The sequence below is a fragment of the Bos javanicus genome, chromosome 10 (assembly GCF_032452875.1).
Source record: "Bos javanicus breed banteng chromosome 10, ARS-OSU_banteng_1.0, whole genome shotgun sequence".
NCBI lineage: Eukaryota > Metazoa > Chordata > Mammalia > Artiodactyla > Bovidae > Bos > Bos javanicus.
This window is the reverse complement of record NC_083877.1, coordinates 85,656,797-85,676,101: the sequence shown is the minus strand read 5'-3', so window position 1 is coordinate 85,676,101 and position 19,305 is coordinate 85,656,797. Positions and strand designations below refer to the sequence as shown.

General features: G+C 46.6%; 1 protein-coding gene across 2 annotated transcripts; it reads left to right on the top strand.

Annotated features, from left to right (window-relative positions):
- The first annotated feature begins 212 nt into the window (after positions 1-212).
- On the top strand, positions 213-16,193 carry PROX2 (prospero homeobox 2). Of its 2 annotated transcripts, none has more exons than XM_061429467.1 (4): positions 213-2,103; positions 7,324-8,204; positions 14,022-14,216; positions 15,687-16,193. In XM_061429467.1, the coding sequence occupies exons 2-4, from the start codon at positions 7,488-7,490 to the stop codon at positions 15,870-15,872; spliced, it is 1,098 nt and encodes a 365-aa protein (XP_061285451.1). In that variant the 5' UTR covers positions 213-2,103; positions 7,324-7,487; the 3' UTR covers positions 15,873-16,193. The 2 variants fall into 2 exon arrangements, with proteins under 2 accessions (XP_061285451.1, XP_061285452.1); XM_061429468.1 differs by adding an exon at positions 12,868-12,975 and having other exon boundaries at positions 2,012-8,777.
- Positions 16,194-19,305: the final 3,112 nt, after the last annotated feature.

The window sequence follows — 19,305 nt, the reverse complement described above, 5'->3', positions numbered from 1 at the left end:
AAGTGCCCTCATCCCTGCCAGCTATGCCCATGGGTTTCTGTCGAGCTTCCCACCAGCTCACAAGCAAGAGCAAGGCAGCCAGCCGCTCCAGCAGCTCGGCTGGTGGCCGCCCGTGACCACGAGGGTTCCCTGGGTTTCACTTTCAGTAACACCCGTGACCACGAGGGCTCCCTGGGTTTCACTTTCAGTAACAACTTTCGCAGAGGGGCCCAGTGCCCTAGGGACACCAGCCTCTACCACCCAGTCCCCTCAAGGTCAACTCGGGCACTGATGGGCCACATTCTTTTTCAAGAAGTCCACACCCCTATTCATGGCCACAGTGTTGAAGTCCTCAGTCCCCCAGCGTCCAACTGCATGGTCACCCGTGACCTGGCTTGGAAAACCATGAGGAAGCAGCAGCCTGTTGGCCAGCCCAACAAAACCCATGCCAGGCCCCCGTCCAGAGTGGCCACCTCCAGCCACCAGGCTTCCTTCCAAGGCTCTAGGCACTAAGAGCCCTGCCCCACCCCTCCCCTTCCCCCAGCTCCCCACCTCAAGACTTCACAGGCAGTAGCCAGCAGAAGCAGCTCCATTCTTTAATATCAAAGCAGCAGAATGCCAAAAAGGAAGTTAAGAGGATCTCCTTCTTTACTATTCAAGCCACACAAGAACCTTCCCGACACCCCATAACTCTGTGCCTGGCACCAAGTGGAAAGTCAACCAGCAAAAAGTTAAAAAAAAAAAAAAAAATCCAAGCAGACTCCAGGGTCCATGCTTTCAACTCCTCTCTACAGCTATAACAATGAAAACAGAGGAAGGAACCTAACTGTCCCTAGAAAGGGGCAGAGAAGCCTGGTGGGCTACTGTCCATGGGATTGCAAAGAGTTGGACAGGACTGAGCAACTAAGCATATACACACAGAAAGAGAATTTACCAAATAAGTTATGGTCCATCCATACAATGGACTACTATTGGCTTTTACAATGTTGCTGTAGATTAATATTCTTTGACACAAAAAAGGAACAATGGAAAGCTACAGAACTATGTATTTATGATTCCATTTTATTTTTTGAATAAATAGAATTATGAAAATTATGGAGCTTTATACACAGAGAAAAATTTCAGAAAAAATGATGAACATCAATATGTTGGCTGTGATTTTTTTTTTTTTTTCTGGGAGGCAGCATTATAAGTGTCTTTCTTCTCCTATTAACACATTTCTGTATTTGGGAAGTAAAATGATCCTGTATTACTTTCATGACTTTCACTTTTCAAGAAAAGCAGTAAACCTATTTTTAAAGGGCTGTGACAATGGTCACTTCTATCGGTGAGTGTGAGAGTGCTGCTAGTTAATTTTCAAACAGACAGCATCGCTGCTTCAAGCCACACCCAGATCCGGGACTGGGGCAGCAGGCTGGGGCAGCAGGCTGGCCCAGCATTAGAGGTTTCCTGTTTCTTGGCTGCCCGGATGCAGAGTTTCCATGGCTGTCCTACAGAGATGGGTGTGGCCGTCTCTGGGCAACCGGCCACGGCAGTGTTTGGCTGGACTTCAGTTTCTGACATCAAAACATTCTTGCTGATCTTTGCTTCATCAGATAGACTGAGTCCTGTCCTTTACTCTGGTGGTTGTGCCGTCCAGGGCACGTGGACTACACCGAACACCAGAAACAATACCTTCAGTAACCCACAAGGGAGATTTGGCAGTTGGTGGCTCTATGCTCTTCTGTCTGTCTGTTTCTGTCTCTCGGTCTGGCTGTGTTGGTTTTGTTTCATGCACAAGGCTCTGCGCTTGGCGTTGGAGGGATCTGAAATACCGCACCTCTAATGAGGAGACAAAAGTCAGTCCAAATAAAGTGCTGAGCGAATATGTGAGCACAAACCTGTTTGGTGACAATTGGTGAGCAGGCACGACTTGGAGAACTCAGAGCGTGAAGTGCGGGGGAGACACGCTGACTGCTTCAGAAAGGAGCAGGCGTTTCAGTTCGGTTTTAAAAGAGGAGTAGAGGCTCATCAGGTGAGAAAGCAGAAGGGCCTCCCAGGTGGAGGGAGCAGCAGGTGTGAAGATCTGGAGCATGAAGCAGTTCGGTGAGCTCAGGAAACACAGCCCAGGAGAGTACAACACAGGTAACGGTTGAGGGTAGGGGCTCCAGAGGAGATAGAGTAAGACCGTGGTTACCAGGAGCCAAGACAGCTGCACCTTGCCGTAAATAGGAAGCTAGCAAAGGCTCTGATTCCATGGAGGGGCATAAGCAGACCTACATTTTAGAAAATTAATGTCAATGACGATGTTGCTGAGGAAACTGAAACCGTCAAAAGGGACTTCCCCCACCGAGCTCCCATCACCGCATCTACCCACCTGCCAGCACTGCCTACATACCTGCCTTTCTCATGCTACCACCAATGAACTGAGGGTTCTCCTCCCTGAAGTCAGCCTTCCTCGTCTGCACCACATCACACCCCCTCCTTCCTACCCAAAGACAAAGCTCCAGAAATTCTCCCCCTCTTGCCTATATTAACAAACATTATCTGTCTACTACATCATTGCTATTAGCCTACAAACATCCTGTGATACCTCCTATCCCAAGAAAGTATCTTTTTTTAAATTTAATTTTTATTGGAGTATAATTAATTTACAATGTGGTCTTAGTTTCTGATGTACAGTTATACGTATAGACTATTCCTTTTCAGCTTCTTTTGCATTATAGGTTATTACAAGATATTGAATACAGTTCCCTACGCTATGTAGTAAATCCTTGTTGTTTCTCACTTGCTTTGTATGTAGTAGTGTGTATATGTTACTCCCAAACTCTGAATTTATCCCTCCCTCCATCTCCCCTTTGGTAATCATAAATTTGCTTTCTATGTCTGTGAGTCTATTTCTGTTTAGTAAAAAAGTTCATTTGTATCGTTTTTTTAGATTTCACTTATAAGTGATACCATATATTTGTCTTTCTCTGACTTACTTCCCTTAGTATGATCATCTCCAGGCCCATCCATGTTGTTGAAAATGGCATTATTTCATTCTCTTGTATGGCTGAGTAGTATTCCATTGTATGTATGGACCACATACTCTTTATTCATTCATCTGTTGATAGACATTTAGGTTGCTTCCATATCTTGGCTACTGTAAGTAATACAGACGTGGAGGGAGGGGTGCATGTATCTTTTTTTCCACACAGCAAGCAGGATCTTAGTTCCCCACTCAAGGATGGGATCTGTGCCCCCTGCAGTGGAAGCTTGGAGCCCTAACCACTGGAGGGAATTCCCTGCATGTATCTTTTTGAGTTAGAGTTTTCTGCTGATATAGGCCCAGGAGTGGGATTGCTGGATCATACGGTAACTATTTTTAGGAACCTCCCTGCTGTTTTCCACAGTGGCTGTGCCAATTTCCATTCCCACCAATGGCGTGGGAGGGTTCCTTTGAGAAACCCTCTCTGACCCCACTTCTCTTTCCAGCTACTTTCCCATTTCTCTCTTCCTTACAAAACACCTTGAAAAAGTTGTCACAGTCAACGTCACCAATTTCTCTTCTTGTCCTCTCCTTAAAATTCAGTCCAACCAGGCTTCCCCTGCCCTCCACTCCACCAAAACTGCTCTGATAAACACCCCAAGTGACTCTGAGTAACATCTAGAATTACTAACTTGAACGGTCAATTCACAATCCTTATGTGACTTGACCTCTCCGGTCTCCTAGAAACACTTCCTTCACTGGGCTCTCAGGACCTCACACACCCCTGGACCAGACTAGACTAAACTTCTTCCTGCTTCACTGATTGCTCTTTGTGTTTCCTGTTTGGGTCCCCTCTTGCCCCGCCTCTTCATGCTATTAAGTCCCAGGACTCAGACTTCAGCCCCCTGCTCCTCTCTGTCTACATTCACTTCTTGATGAGAACATCCATCTATTTACCAGCAACTCTCAATTGTATATTTCTAGCCCAGATCTCCCCATTGAGCCCAAGGCCTAGTTATCCAACTCCTTTCTCAGCATCCTCGTTGAGATGTCTGATCATTATTTCACATTTATCACTTTCAAAACTGGGCTCCTGATATTCCTCCCCAAGTCTGCTTCTTCTGTAGCCCTCCCCGTCTCAGTTCATGCAACTCCATCCTTCCAGGCCGAACACTTTGGAGCCATCATCAGTGATGCTTCTTTTTCTCTTGGGCCTCACATCCAATCTGTTATCAATAGTAAACCTCACTGGTTTCAACTTTGACATATATCCAGGATCTGACACCACTTCCCGCTTCTGTTGCTGTCACCCTGGTCCAAGCCATCTCATCTGAATTATTATCATCTAGATGATCACCAGAGCCTCCTAAGCCATCTCTCCTTTCAACCCTTGCTTGCCATCCCTAGTTTATTACTCACCCAGTAAAGAACGAGCCTTTTAAAACTAAGTCAGGTCACCTTTGCACATAGCCTTCCATTGGGTCCTCGTTTATTGGCCTTCAGAGTGAAGGCCAATATTTTCACAGTTATCAACAAGGCCCTGTATATTGGCCTTCCATTCCTTACTAAGTTATTACATCTGTCTCCATTTGCATGATTGTTTGCTCCACTTGGGCAGAGGATTTTCTTGGTTGTCACTATTCAGCCCATATTTCTTGAATGGATAAATGAATGAATGTAGAAAAAAGACCAGAGTGAGAAGAGGCTAGAGGATGGGGACCAGTCATGAGGTATTAGAATTGCCCAGGTGAAAAATTATGAGATGCGGAGTCAGAAAAACATAATGGGAACAATATGGCAGAATGCAGTTCAGAGTCATTTTTTCCCCAAAATTTACCAGCCATAGTGACCACATGTTGAGGATAAGAAGATGGGCAGGGGTCAAAGGGGCTCTCCAGCTTCTGGACTGAACAAGAAGATAGGTGGCAGAGAGGTAAGGCAGAGGGCAGCCATAGAGTCTGGGTTTGAAAATGTTGAGTTTAGGAAATGGTCACTAAGAATAACTATTAACCAAACCCTTCTTCTGTTTGGAAGCTGTGAGGGGCTTCCAACTCTTTCTACTCTTGAGCAGAGAATTCCACTCTTGAGCAGAGCAGAGAATTCCAAGCAAGCTTCAAGAGGAAAATGGGAAGAAAGAGTCATGTCCAACTCTGCGACCGCGCGGACTGTAGCCCACCAGGCTCCTCTGTCCATGGGGATTCTTTAGGCAAGAATACTGGAGTGGATTGCCATGCCCTCCTCCAGGGGATCTTCCCAACCCAGGGATTGAAGCCAGGTCTCTTGCATTGCGCACAGATTCTTTACCGTTTGAACCACCAGGGAAGCCCAAGAATACTGGAGTAGGTAGCCCATCCCTTCTCCAGGGGATCTTCCCAACCGAGGAATCAAACCAGGGTCTCCTGCATTGCAGGCAGATTCTTTACCAGCTGAGCTACCAGGAAATATACCATGTATATTTTAACTGAAAATATACATGGTTTGTACTATTGTTATTTAGTCCCTCTAAGTTAAAATATCAATTGTGCCAGTGTAATGATCATTATTGGTTAGAAAGCAGCTAATGTATATGCAATGATCCAGTTATGCTTATTAGATGATATGATTTTAAAATAATTTTTTCATATTATACAAATAGTGTATATTCATTGCCATGATCACAGGAAGTTAAATGTTTCTCTCTCCAAGAGGCAGTAAACTATCCAAACTATTGGTAAAACTTGGCAATAGCAAATTCTTTCATTTATATTAATTTGGCAAGTCATTGATTTTTATTTTTAGTAATTTACAAATGTTTTACTTATTCAAAACCAGACTCTTCTAATTGACCTGAGATCCTAGCCTTCTTTCAGTGGCATTTCCCTCAAAATGGCATGCAGTTGCCATTTCCTCCTACCCTTCACTCTAGTGCTGGCATGAAGTTGCCCTCAGAGAGCTTGTGTTGTGTGTCTGCCAGCTGCCAGCCAGCTCCAGGTGGAGGCTGTGGTCAAGTCTCCAACTAGAATCCATTAGCTGCAGAAGATCTGGGATTTCCTGAAGCAGAGAATTCCAAGCAAGCTTCAAGAGGAAAATGGGAAGAAAGCAAAGTCTCTCCCACCAGCATTTGTACTAGAGAAGCAATCAAGAGTGGAAATCTGTAGAGAAAAAAGAAATTCATTTAAATTTTCTAAGAAAGGATGAATCTGCTTAACAGGCAGAGAAGTCAGTCTCTTATGCAGGTCTTCTTTGAGGAAGGACCTGAAGTGTGTTTGCATTAGAAGACTGGAATCTTAGTAACCGAGAGCCATTCTTAACCTTGATGAGCCTCAGTTTCCTCATCAACAAAATGGGAGAATTACACCAACTGTCAAGGTTGGTGCGAGACGTAATGACTACACATATGAATGTTTCATAAACTCGAAGTGCCTTATACCTGCTACCTGAATTACCTCCTGGTTCAAATGCAGTGTACTTTGATATTCATGGGAATAAAACAGCTTTATGCAGCCTTTTCTAACATTGCTCCCTCATTCTCCCATACCTTCATCCCAGTCCCTTATTGTCTTTTTTCTTCATAGAAGTTATCATGACCTGAAAATGTACTTATTTATTCTCTCTTCCCCTGCTATATGTCCTGCTCTATGAGAGCAAGACTATGCTGCTTTATTCACCACAGACTCTCCAAGCATCCAGAAGAAGTCTTGATGTACAGTAGATGCTTAAAAAGCAGCGGTGAGAACATTGAAAGATCATGATCCAACTCTTCCGGGAGCAGGACTGCATAGTGGTCAAACAGCACGTTCTCAGACTTCAGTTTGCTTGTTTCAAAGGCAGGTGCCCTAACACAGCACCAAGGACTTCTGGTTAAACAGGACTGGCCGACCTACTGGATCTGCTATTTTTAACAAGTGCCCAGGGTGATTCTATTGCAGAAAGTCATTCTAAATCAAGATAAATCTTATTCTGACTCCAGTCTGACACTAACTATATGACCTTAGGGAGGTAACTTCTTAATTCCTCTGAGCCTGTTTCCTTTATCTGTAAAATAGGACTGCCAGCATTCCCACGGAGCTGTTAAGAGAATTACATCAGGTAATGGGTGTAAAGTTATTGGCACAATGCTGGTTATGCAACTGGCTGCCACAATCATTATTATGGATTATTTTATTGTTATGTCCTGGCAGAACAAGAACTTTCTCTCGGGAGGCCTGTTCTTGGGAATGTCTTCAAACTGTGGTCGGGACCAGCGGCATCACCTGGGAGCTGGCTGGGGATACAGATTCAATCGCTGCCCCACACCAGACCTGCTGACTGAGAATCTACATTTTAACAAGATTCAAGCTGATTCGTCTGCTGGTCAAGTTTGAAAGGAACCACTCAAAGTCACAGGTCCTGTTTTCTCTCATCTCTATTTTCAGAGTGCCCAGGTGGTGGGTGAGCGCCTGGAATCCCAGAGTCTGAATCCTTCCTCTAAGTGGAGAGGAGAAATCCCCAGCTCCCTGGAGGTGCATGTCCAGCTGAGAGCCTCCAGAGGAGGAACTGTCTTGCGGAACCCTGACTACGGCATCTGTGGAGCCAAGAGATGGATCCAAACTCCAGCTTGCTTTTGGGACCAGCCCAGTATCCGACAGAACCTTGTATGGAAGGTGGAAGAAGCCTGTCCCCCAGAGAGCAGAGCAGATGCTCCCCCTTTGCCTGGAGTCAGGTCCCCAGCTCCAGCTTCTCCGACCCTGACTGCTTTGGGGATGAGCACATCCAGGCAAAGAGGGCCAGAGTAGAGACCATCGTCCAAGGCATGTTCCTCTCCCCAACCTCTCTGGGGCCAGGCAGGGCCCCCACTGGGGACAGCCCTAGCCACCCAGAGAAGGCCCAGGGACGGAAGAGGAAGCAGAGCCTTCCAATGCAGCAAGACCCCCTGGAGGCAGGCCCCGTCGGGAACCGGGGCGGCGGCAGGAAGGGGGGCCCTCGGGTGAGAGGACAGCTCCACATGCTGAGGCAGCAGATGAGACACCTGCAGCAGCGCATCCTGCGGGCCGTGGAGCCCAGGGCCGCAGCTCAGGGCCCTCCAACGGCAGACCAGAGGAATGGCTCTAGGTCTGGGCCCTGGGGGGCGGACAGCGACCACAGCCAAGGGTCCATCGGGGACTTCTCCAGGGTGGAGAAACACAGAGTGTCTGAAGTCCAGTACCTGTCTGAGGGGCCCAGGTTTCTTCCCGCTGGAGCACGGGCCTTGCTGGAGAGTCTGAAGAAAGAACTGACGGGGGCCATATCCCAGGCTGTGGACTCGGTGTTACAAAAGGTACTGGTGGATCCTTCGGGGCACCTGACTCAGCTGGGTGGGAGATTCCAGGGGCCAGAGCCAGACGGGAGAAGTGAGCCCTTGCCTCCCGAGGGCAGTGCCCGTAAAGATCCGCTTCCTCTGGCGGCCTTGCCCAGGCGGGCCCAGCCACCAGGGGAGGCTCCGCTGGGAAGCTTATCACTGGCCAAGCCTCTAGATTCTCCCAGGTACCCTGTCTCTCCGAGAATGATCCCCAAACCCTATCAGGCTCCCCCAGCAGACTGTCCCTTGGCGGTTGCACCTGCCCACATCCAGGAGGAGTGGATTCTCGGCCAGCTACTGGGCCACGGGCCCGGTGGCCGCTGGAGGGGCGATCTTCCTCAGGACCCATCTGCCCTGAGCCAGCCCTCCTCCAAGGTGGCCCTGCGACCTTGGGGAGCTGCCAAACTGCGACCTCTGGCCTTGGGCCAGCAGCAGTGCCCCTGGCCCTTCACGTCCACCTGTTTGGAAAGACTGCCCCTCGTTTCCCCGGTGAAAATGGAGCCGGGGGGCCGGCAGGCCGGCATGGACGCGCTTCCTTTCTCTGCGGCCCACATATCCTTTTTGGGCAATCGGGGTTCTCGTTTGTCCCAGCCCAGAGAGACAGAAACTCTGGACGCTGAGGGGAGGTTAGGGGACAAATAACTGCTTGGCACAGGGAACCGCTCTGCCCTTCCAGAGGAGCGCGGGTCTTCTTAATGTTCGTTCTGGGGCTTCCTTCCCCTGTGGCTCATAGCTAGTAGGTTCCTGAGAAAGTGGTGACCACGTTCTGAGATCTAAGGGTCTGGGAGAGTTCCTTTACCTTCTTCTGTAACATAGATTCTATCACTACTGACTTAGTCCTTTGGGTCTGGAAGGGTTTTGTTTATTTTTAAACCCAAATGGGCTCCCAAAATATGACAAAAACAGCTTGTGGAAGGAAGAACCCCATCACTGAGACGTCAGCTGCTCAGACACCTTGGCAGAACAGGTCAAAGGAATGCCCTTACCTGAGGCGTGGCTCCCGGAACCTCTTGTCTCTTCAGGCAAAGAGAGACATCTGCTTCATTGAGACATCTCATTAAATTGCATCTCCTTGTGTCTGTGGAATCACACTAGCAGGGGGTGAATAGTCATGCCCCTCTACCTGCACACTAGATAACTCATGGGCAATACATGAGGGGCCAGCAACTTGTGGGGCCCATGGGAAAAGGGGAGATTTTCTTCAGGGACAAGACCTGAGGCCAGGTGAAAGGGGTAAGAAGACTTCAGTTTAAGGACTAGCTTCTAGGCTGCAGCTGAGGAGAGAGCTGGGTGCTGTGTGTGTGTGGAGCAGGGTGGGGGGCCCCCGCCGAGCAGGCTGTGGGGCCCAGGCTGGTCTGCAGGGGGTCTGAATCTTACTGCATCACCTCTGCAAGCCGTAGGGAGATCCCACTCAGAAACAGGCATTTCTCCAGAGTAACCCTCCCTCAGGAATGTAAAAGTTGTTGAAGCAAGAGAAGAAGTTGCTTGGGTAAACACTGGGTTAATTCCATTTCTGTGGGACTTCTCAGAGCCTTTTTAACATGAAGTCCGATGAAAAATGCTAAGAGGAGAATGTATGCGGTCCCACACGCATAAAACCAAAGAACCCTCTTTCAACCAGCATCTTATGAGATTAAAGCTCCTGAGAACACATTTTGGATGTGGCTTTTTTAGTGAGCCAAGCTCACGCTGCTGCTTCTCAGGAACAGCCTTAAATTGCATCTCCTGGGTTCTGTGGAGTCGCACAAGCAGGGGTGAATGGTCATGCCCCTTCTACCTGGCAGGCTGTGGTGAAGGCGGCAGGACGGGGTGGAACCAGCTCACGGCCACACGAGGCTGGCTCTTGTGTCCTAAGTGCTATGAGCGCCACCTGCTGGTCACAAGTGTTGGCAACACTGCCCAAGCTTGGACACTCCTGGGTTCTTTTCCTAGCAGGCAGGGAGCAACAGCCACAAACAAACCCAATGCGGAGAGCATCTCGACGGCCACCAGTACACCTTTCAGGCAGTAGACACGGAGATATCACCATAGACAGATTTTCTTGTCAGATGAAAGCCCTCTGTGAGAGAAGCTATCTGTCTGGGTCTTTGATAAGAGGCCACTGGTTAAGTCTCCCTGTCAGATTGTGGAAGAACCTCAAGAACTCAGTCCCCAAAGATTCTCCACTGATCTTCCCCTGGGAAGGGTATTCTGCTGTTTCAGAAAAGCACCTTCTGTATGCCTGGCCCTGCCTTGTGAAATGAGGCTTGGGCTCCGAGAACTTCAGGAGTTTTCAGGGGCCACCCACAGGGCCTGGCTGCCCTAGTCATGCAGTTGGCTACCTTTGGAACGATTTGGGGCCCCCAGGCAGCATCCTGGCCCCAATTATTCCCTCATTCTAGAATTATAAATTTGTTCTTCTGGGCCTTGAAAGCCCAGAAGAGCAAGATGCTTAAGTATAAATGAACTTTCCATTCACATGACACCCTGTGAACAGGTGGAGAGGGTACGATGACGAGACAATGATGGGTGACCGCACACCTCCTGGGCGGCGGGCATGGGGACTGACAGTGCCCCTGTGCACTGCCACCTAGACACAGTTCTGAAACTCAAAACGCTCTGAAAAGCTCTATGATTTCTTTCTCCTAAGGTCGATGGGAAATTCTCTTGGTTGCAAAACCTGACCTGTGCCGTGTGCTAAGTTGCTTCAGTCGTGTCCGACTCCTTGCAACCCCATGGACTATAGCCCGCCAGGTTCCTGTGTCCATGGGGACTCTCCAGGCAAGAATACTGGAGTGAGTTGCAATGCCCTCCTCCAGGGGATCTTCCTGACCCAGGGATGGAACCCACATCTCCTGTGTCTCCTGCATTGGCAGGCAGGTTCTTTACCACCAGCAGCATCTGGGAAGCCCTCCCTGTGCTGATAGGAGGCCTCTTATAGACTATCTCACTTAGCACAATTAGTCATTGATTTTGCCGCTGCAACTTTATCTGATTGGACAGCTGCCACAGACCCTGCTGTGGGCAGTAACTAACACATCATACACGCACCATATTGCCTTGATAAAATAAATTCTGAAACCTGGTGTCCATTTGGCCCACTGTTTCAGATAAGGGGTTGTGAGCCCGAGTTACCTCACCACCCTCAAGTATCCACTCTAGATCAGTATCTGAGAGGGACAGAGAAGCAGACTAACTTGCTCAAAGACAAACACATGCAGAGCCAGGATTCAAAGCCAGCATCTGACTTCCAAGCACAAGTTTCAACCACTACACATCACAATTTAGAAATGGGGCCCAGAGAAGGTAAGCGGCTTGCCCAGGGTCACACAGCGACTAGGTGGCAAAATCTATTATCTGAAGCTGGGTCTTTGAACTCCCAATCCAGGATTCTTTCCACAGCACTTATGAAGGATAAGAAGTAGGGCTAATGAGGCAAGGGGCAGGGGCCTCCTGGACAGTGGCCTGGGTGCCTGGGCCAGCTATAGTTGTAATCAGTTGTCTGGTTTCCTTCGGGTAAACTGACCTGTCCTACTAAGAAGTCTTCATTGTCCTAAAGCTACAGCTCTCAGCCTCAGCTCCAAGGTCACCCTGCACGTTTCCCACTCAGCCCTAGGATTGTTCCTGGGAATGCTAAGTGTTCTAGCGTAAGACTCTTTATTTCCCTACCACCCTGGTGCTAAGTTTTCAGGCCACAACCCCCTGCTCTTATTAAAGGGGAAGGGATCTGTTCCCAGAGTGAGAGGCATGGGTTGGAATAGAATCGCCATAGTTAATCGTGGATTAAAGTTGACAATTCATTCATTCTTTCATTCACCAAACATTTATTGAGCACCTACTCTGCTCCTAGCACTGGGCTAGGCACGTGGAATACAAAGATGAAAGGGTAAGGCCCTTGCTCTCAAGGAGCTCACAGTCTAAATGGGGAGACAAATGTGCACTAAAGATCCCAATCACGTCATTCTTACAAAAACAGCTTATACAAAGAACGCTGGTAGCCAGGGTAAGGAGGGCCTCCCTCGGCAAGGAAGCGTTTCACAGCAGAGGGGGCATCTGAGTTGAGATGGGGAGGGTGTGGGGGAACTTCTGCCAGGCAAACAGAGAGAAGTGCAGCCTGGCAATTCAAGCTTCTTGAGCCAAAGCCAGATCACTGAGTACCATGATCTGGTACTCAGTCAGGTTAGGTGCTTGCTGGCATCAACACCACAAACGCAACGATGAGGGCCAGAAAGGGGACCATCTAGTTGACTCCTCTCATTTTACAGACAAGGAAACTGAGACAGAGAGAAGCAAGTCTCTACTTGGGGATTTAACATAGTTTATCTGGGGGACAGCTGCCATCTCTTCCCACCCTATTGTGAAAGCGCGCACACTCACACTGAGTACAACAAATTGTATTTGCTATCACATATGCAATAGATCTTTAACACATCAAAATGTTTTTTAAACTCTGCAACTTGACTGTACATAGATGGTATTCAGCATCTGGAAAGAAAGAAGTTTATCTGATCATACTTGCTAGAGACAGAAAAATGAAGCAAATACATCATTCAACCGGAAAAAAATTAAATAGAAACCATAAGGAACAGGGCAATTTAGCATTTGGATAATTTGACGAAATCATTTGATAAACTGGTCTTAGTTTTCCTTGACCCTGGGCCAAATCCAGGAGGGCCTCAATCCTGGTCACTTGAAGAAGGCCAAACTAATGTTTTTCTTCACACGCTACCCCAGCTCCAGCCTCCTGAAGGCTTATTTCCCTGATGTTCAGGTAAAGTCCTTCAACTGAGTTTCAGTCTCTGCAAAACTCCCCAGGGGCCCTAGGTATTTCCCACGTCGAGTCAAACCCTAGGTCATCATCTGTGCACTTTAGCTCCTCTTCTTGTTGTGGGATTTTTGTCCTGGGCTGAGAGACTGAACAAACAGGCGTAACTTTGGGGGAAGGAAGGTCGGGTCTCTGAACGTAAGCTTCTGAGCTATAGCTAAGACCCAGAAACACTTGGGGAAGGAGGCGGGCTTACAGAACCAAGAGTAAACAGCACCTTTAGCCTAGTGTTCTGTCTTTGCTGGGGACACTATAAAAAAGAAAGAATATATCAAGAGTTGGACACTGTGGCTGTTAAATTTACCTTTGAACTTTTTTGTTTCAAAACTGAGTGAAGGACCATACAAATTAGTGTGACAATGAGAAAAATCAAGCTCTAATGGTTGGAACCAGGCCTTGGAAGTTTCCATGGTTTCAGAGGGCCTCCTTTACCCTGGGTGTTGGGTTAGGGGCTGTTAATACTTTGTATCCTTTGTATCTCAATCATCCTTTGTTTTTTTTTCTTGAGCTATTTCCCTCATACCCAGTCCCTTGCTTCTTCCCTGATCCAAGTTCTCATTTTTGATTCATTCTGCAACTCTGAGTTGCCAATACATAGTTCTCTGATCTATACCATTACCCCTTCCCTTGGCTCTACCTGGCAGAGGGCACTGGGGCTGTGATGTAATCTACCTGGGTGCTGTAGACACTGGAACCACACTGATCTTGACCTTGGGCCCTCCCAAAGTCACACTTAAGGAGTGAAAAACCTTTATAAGTCTAGGCTATAAAATACATTTGTTTTCTACTGGGCATTACAGCTAATTCAAATTTTTCCATGTATAACTGTATAGGCTTAGAAAATAGCTGTGACTTCTTTTTTAAAGAAAGCCCTGTTTAGTGTGAATTGAAGCCACTCTTGCTAACCCCTGTGTTGAATTGGAAGCTGGCAGTTCTGACTCTGAGCACCTCGAGGCAAACGTCTGACTTCATGGATCCTGTTGTTTGCACAGTTCAACCGCTGCATCACCTCCCAGATGATCAAGTGGTTCAGCAACTTCCGTGAGTTTTATTACATACAGATGGAGAAATTTGCCCGGCAAGCGATTTCAGATGGTGTCACAAATCCCAAAATGCTGGTGATTCTCCGTGACTCAGAACTTTTTCGAGCTCTCAATATGCACTATAACAAGGGAAACGACTTTGAGGTAAGACCATGTACTCGGGTCCCAGGAGGTCTGATGAGCGCCTTCCCTTTGTGATTGCAGTTTTAGAAAAGATCCCCTTCCATGTCTGTCCTTACATCACTGAGAGCAGGGCAGCCTGGGACCCATCTCTGTACCATCCACAAAGATGACGGCCTCTGCATCTTCTCGTAGGCAACAGGTAGATACCAAACTGAATCTCCAGCCAGTCTTTATTCAGAAACACGAGCAGAGGTCAGGTGTTAGGCCATTTTAGACAATACTCTGTAATGACCGGGTTGTACACCCTGAAAACCTTCTCGCCTTTGCACCAGGAGGCCCAGGATAAACGCCGGGCTCTAGCTGCAGCACTAGTTCTTGGCCAAGGTTTTCTTTACACCAGTTGCTGTTCATCATTTGGTTCTTACCTTTATTCTCCCTTGAACAGTTTTATCTGTGCGCCTTCCATGGCAAGTCATCTTAAACCCTTTCTGGAAGTAATACACGATACTTAAGCTGCTCAGTCCTTGGGGATCCCTGTGAACACACTGGTGGCGCCTTAGAGGTCAAGCATCGGTGAGGGGTGGGCACGTGGCCCAAGTGTTAGCGGTGAGAGCTTGCGATCTTCCTTGTGTGTGGCCAACAGCTCTGTTCGGCTGGCATCTTGTTCTGCAGGTGTCCTGTGTGTCTGGTCACGAGCTCTTCTCACATGTCTCACTTGACTGTGCAGTCACGAAGAGCAGTGTATGGACACCTCCAAGGAAGCAAAGAACTGCTGGCATCCACTGTTCAGATGCCCCATTGGAATATGTTTAGAAACCTAAGCCTACCTGTGGGGGGTCCAGGCATGTGGGTGGGGGGCAGCACTGCGTCTTTCCATGTGGAGGTGGTCATCTGGCAGGCAGTGGGGGCAAGCCCCCAGCCAGGCTGGATCTGGAGGCCCTGCGGGATGTCTCATCATTAATGTTGCCAGTCTGGGTGAGGTCCTGGAACATAGTCTTGAGCCCTCTCCACCCCCAAGCCAAATGGTTGGCTTTGGAAGCAGGAGTGATTCCAAGTCCTTTGAATCTAGTCCCCAAAAAAGGTGGAATGAGGTACGACAGTCATAAGCTTGGGGGTGGTTCTTTCCACGTGAGGCACTAAGGAAAAGAATACCAAAAACCTCTTTTGAACCACAGATTTCATTTCAACCAGTCAGAATTTCCCACTTGCTGAAAATGTCACCCATTAACGGAATCAACTACTCCTACAGAGGAAGTGTCCCTAATCCGTTTTTTCCCAGGGCTGTCTCATCAGGATCATCATTTTAAGGTCCGTATTTGATGAGGGAGCAAGGGATTCCTGGGGCTTCAAAAGTCAGGGGCCAGTAGAGTGGGGGTGCTCCGATCAGCCTGCAACCCAAGGAAATGGCAGCATCAGACAATGAGGTCTGGATGGAGCCAGGCTTCACGGCCTCACGTTTTTTCTTTCTCGTGGGTCTCTTTGGGAATGCAGGTCCCAGACTGCTTCTTGGAAATCGCCAGCTTGACTTTACAGGAGTTCTTCAAGGCTGTCTCCTCAGGCAAAGACGCAGATCCTTCCTGGAAGAAACCCATTTATAAAATTATTTCAAAACTGGACAGTGACATCCCAGAGATATTCAAATCTTCCAGCTATCCCCAGGAACTGTTTCGGAATTAAGATCCCACAAAGTGAGGAGTGACTGGTCTGGCTTTCCTGGGTTTGGTTCTCAAATGGCAGTCAGTACAGCTGTAGTCATATAATGAGGGCATAAGGAGAAATCCCTCAAATAGGTACAATGACCACTTTTTGATCATTTATTTCCTTTTCCAGAATTACCAGAGGTTTAACATTAACTATAAAATACTGTAAAAGGAACACAACGGTTTGGAACCAGAAGAATCTCCACTCCACTGTTTTCAGGTATCATGACCCTGGGAACCTGCAGGTATCCCTGCATCTGTAAAACGAGGTTGTAAGGATAAAGAGATACGTCTGAGAGTACTCTGTGAAATGTTTATTACTCACTACACAAATGTTCTTTTTTCCCCCCCTTCAGCTTTCAGATAAAGTTATCTTATTTGGAGTCTTTTTTACAAATTGCTGTTTTTAGTTATCTATTTATCAAATTTTACTGATTTGCAAGACACTTTCAAATACATTACCTTTAAGCTATTTATCCTGAAAAGTAGATATTATCTTCATTTTAAAAATAACCAAACAGAATCTTAGAACTGTGAGGTAAGTCGCCAAAGGCTACGAAGCCAGGGCATTTGGGTTGGGAGGGGTGGTCAGGAGCATGGAGGCACCCACGACCTTCTGATGCCAGGCTGCACGGGGACCACCTTGTGTTGCCATCCATGCTCTCAAACAGGCCACTGTCACCGGTGAGCATCAGCACTGATGGGCACTGTCTTCTGACAACCCCTGCCTGGCACTTAGGAGTGCTTTGTTACCCGGATGTCCACCGATCCTTTCAGCAAAGCCAACACAAACTTTCTGCAGGATTTGAGTGTTGTTATACATTCACAGTTAATCTGCTGGAAGTTTATCAGCAGTTAAATAACCCAAACTGTCTCTAGTCGACCAATGTAATGAATGTCCCAAGCTCCTATGTGATGAAGAAACTGAACTTCAGGCCATGAAAGCTAGAAAGGGCCTGAGGGGCTCATCTGGCCCAGCTTGCTTAAATGAGGAAGGAGGAAACTGCAACTCAGACGGGAGGTTTGTACACAGCCTCTCAGATGATGAATGGCATAACTGAGACAAATACGGCATCACACAGAAATGGAAACTCCCCTGCTCCATAAGGACCTTACCGCCCATGGTCAATCTTTCACAGATAAAGGAATTCAGGAAATCAACTTTTTTTTTTCTTTTCCCCCTGCTGGTCCAACACAAACAGTGACTTGCTCTGAGCATATAAGCGAGACCTCTGGAATGCTGGGTAATTGCAGCAGCCCAGCTAGTCGGAAAATCAAGTCTTTGAAAGCATGCCAAAAGTGCACAGGCCAGGGCGGGCATCACTCAGAGCTCATTCTGACTAAGGGGTGTCTGTGATTTCAGTAGCTTATTGCTTTCTCCTCTACAGAAATTACTATACCGACTAGCCTACTTCCTTGACATTTCACGTCAGCTGGATCAGATAGGATGAAGTTCCTAAATTATTGATAGATGTATCAACACAAAAAGGTAGGAAAGGTGACCTTCTTTTGAATTTTCTCTTACTCCAAACAGCCAAGAGGAAACACAAAATTAAAAAAAAAAAAAAAAAAAAAGAGAGAGAGAGAAAGAAAAAGAAAAATATTCAGCCCGAACCAGTCTTTTGGGGTTGTTTCAAGGTTATTTGTAAGTGTCCTTCAGTACATCCAACTGCACTCAGATGATCTTTGCCCTATTTTCTCCCACAACGTTCCCTTTACAAAAATGAAAGACTCTGCCAAATCTAAGTTTTAAAAGTAAGCAAGCACTGAGTATCCTGAGCAAAGGCAATCAGTTATCTGTTTGGAGACAGGAGAAGAACCTGCTGTCCAGAGTGACATTACACAGTTATTTAAGACATTCATGGAAAGCAATTCCAAGTTCACATGATTGTCCAATGTGGAACAGCCACTTTCTGTCCCAAACCTGAAATTCATTAGTGTGTTTTAAACACTGAGCCAAGCCACCTCCAGGGCAGTGAACCTTGAAATGTACAAGTTCAAATTGAAAACACTTGTGTACTGCAATCTTTCCAGGAAGTGTTCTCTAACCACTGAGCTAAACACACAAGAATGTATAAATACATATTCTCTGCCAACAGAAGAATTTTGTTTTATTATATTTTTCTGTTTCTACCAAGAATGGAGGGAACACATTCGGACTGTAAGCTGAGCTGGTTATTGTGTTCTTTTAGCAGTCATAATATTGCCAAAGGTCAATTGTTTATTCATCTTTTTCTTCCCATTAAGGTACACATGGGTACTATTCTCTCCCAAAGTAAACATGCCCAGTGTCTAGTCAAATACTGCATAACTGTCCAATCCTTCATTGATGGACAGTAGGGGCTGGACTAAGGTTTAAGATGATGGCACTACTTAGGGATTAATGTCCAATTATCAATTAAAAGCAGGCAGTTAATTGGCATTTCATGCAGAAAGAGGTTCATAAGGACCCTTTATTTCAAACATGGTTGCATTTAGTATACACAGCTCCAAACCAGATTCAAACAGTAAAGAGGCCAAAGGCATCTCCTAGGTATATAAGGGGGACCTGAACCATTTTCTTTCCACCAGAGAAAGTGCACACTGGCAGATATAGCACACCACTCTTTAATAAAGTTGCATACCCCAGACCCACGGAGGTACATAGGTCTACTTTTTAAAACGTGTCTTTGTTTTCAATGATGTAGAATCTTAAGAGAAATTAATAAGTTAAAATAAGGCTTCCATAATTTTACATGTACCTTTAAGAAAATACATCTTTTTTAAGTCAAATCCTTAAAAAATTGGGTTTCCCGGATGAGGTGTATTCTAAATTGTTCATAATCTCTTTTTAAAAGTGAAATATAGTTGATGTTTGTTAGTTTCTGGTGTACAGCAAATTACTCCTGGTCAGATTTAAGTATATACAACACACACGGTAAGGAATGAGCTCTGGTTACCTATTTGAGATTGATTATTGATAACGTGTGCCGTATCTCTGAGGTCGATCATGGTACCTATACTTAAAAAGATGTACTAAGTGCTCAGTTGTAGAATAAGATAATTCATGAAAAAGGCATTTCTAAAGGGCAGACAATTCCTACAGACCAGAAGGAGCTCTTTCAGATTATATAAACTTAAATAGTACAACCAAGTACCCAGGAGTTGATGCTCAATCATGTTGTTTTAGAAAATCAGATGTGAGGCCCCAGAGAAGGAAGGGAATGTCTGATGAAATGCTGAGGACAGGTATAGATAATGAAAACAGTACAGGAACACCCACCCACCCACCTCCAAACTCCACCAGTTTCACATGTTCATACATTCCCTGAGGAATCTGCCTTCGCTTTCACCAAGTCCCCTGGGGTTGTTTCCCACAATCTTATCCTTCATACTCATAAACTCTTGCTTTGCCTCTTTGGAATTCTCCA

Bases quoted from the DNA above. Each gene is read 5' to 3' on its own strand.
- PROX2 (XM_061429468.1), top strand. From the start codon at position 7,488: ATGGATCCAAACTCCAGCTTGCTTTTGGGACCAGCCCAGTATCCGACA. The intron at 8,778-12,867 runs ATATCCTTTTTG...ACCCTGGGCCAA, and splicing joins TTCCTTTCTCTGCGGCCCAC to ATCCAGGAGGGCCTCAATCC. The intron at 12,976-14,021 runs GTAAAGTCCTTC...TTGTTTGCACAG, and splicing joins CTTATTTCCCTGATGTTCAG to TTCAACCGCTGCATCACCTC.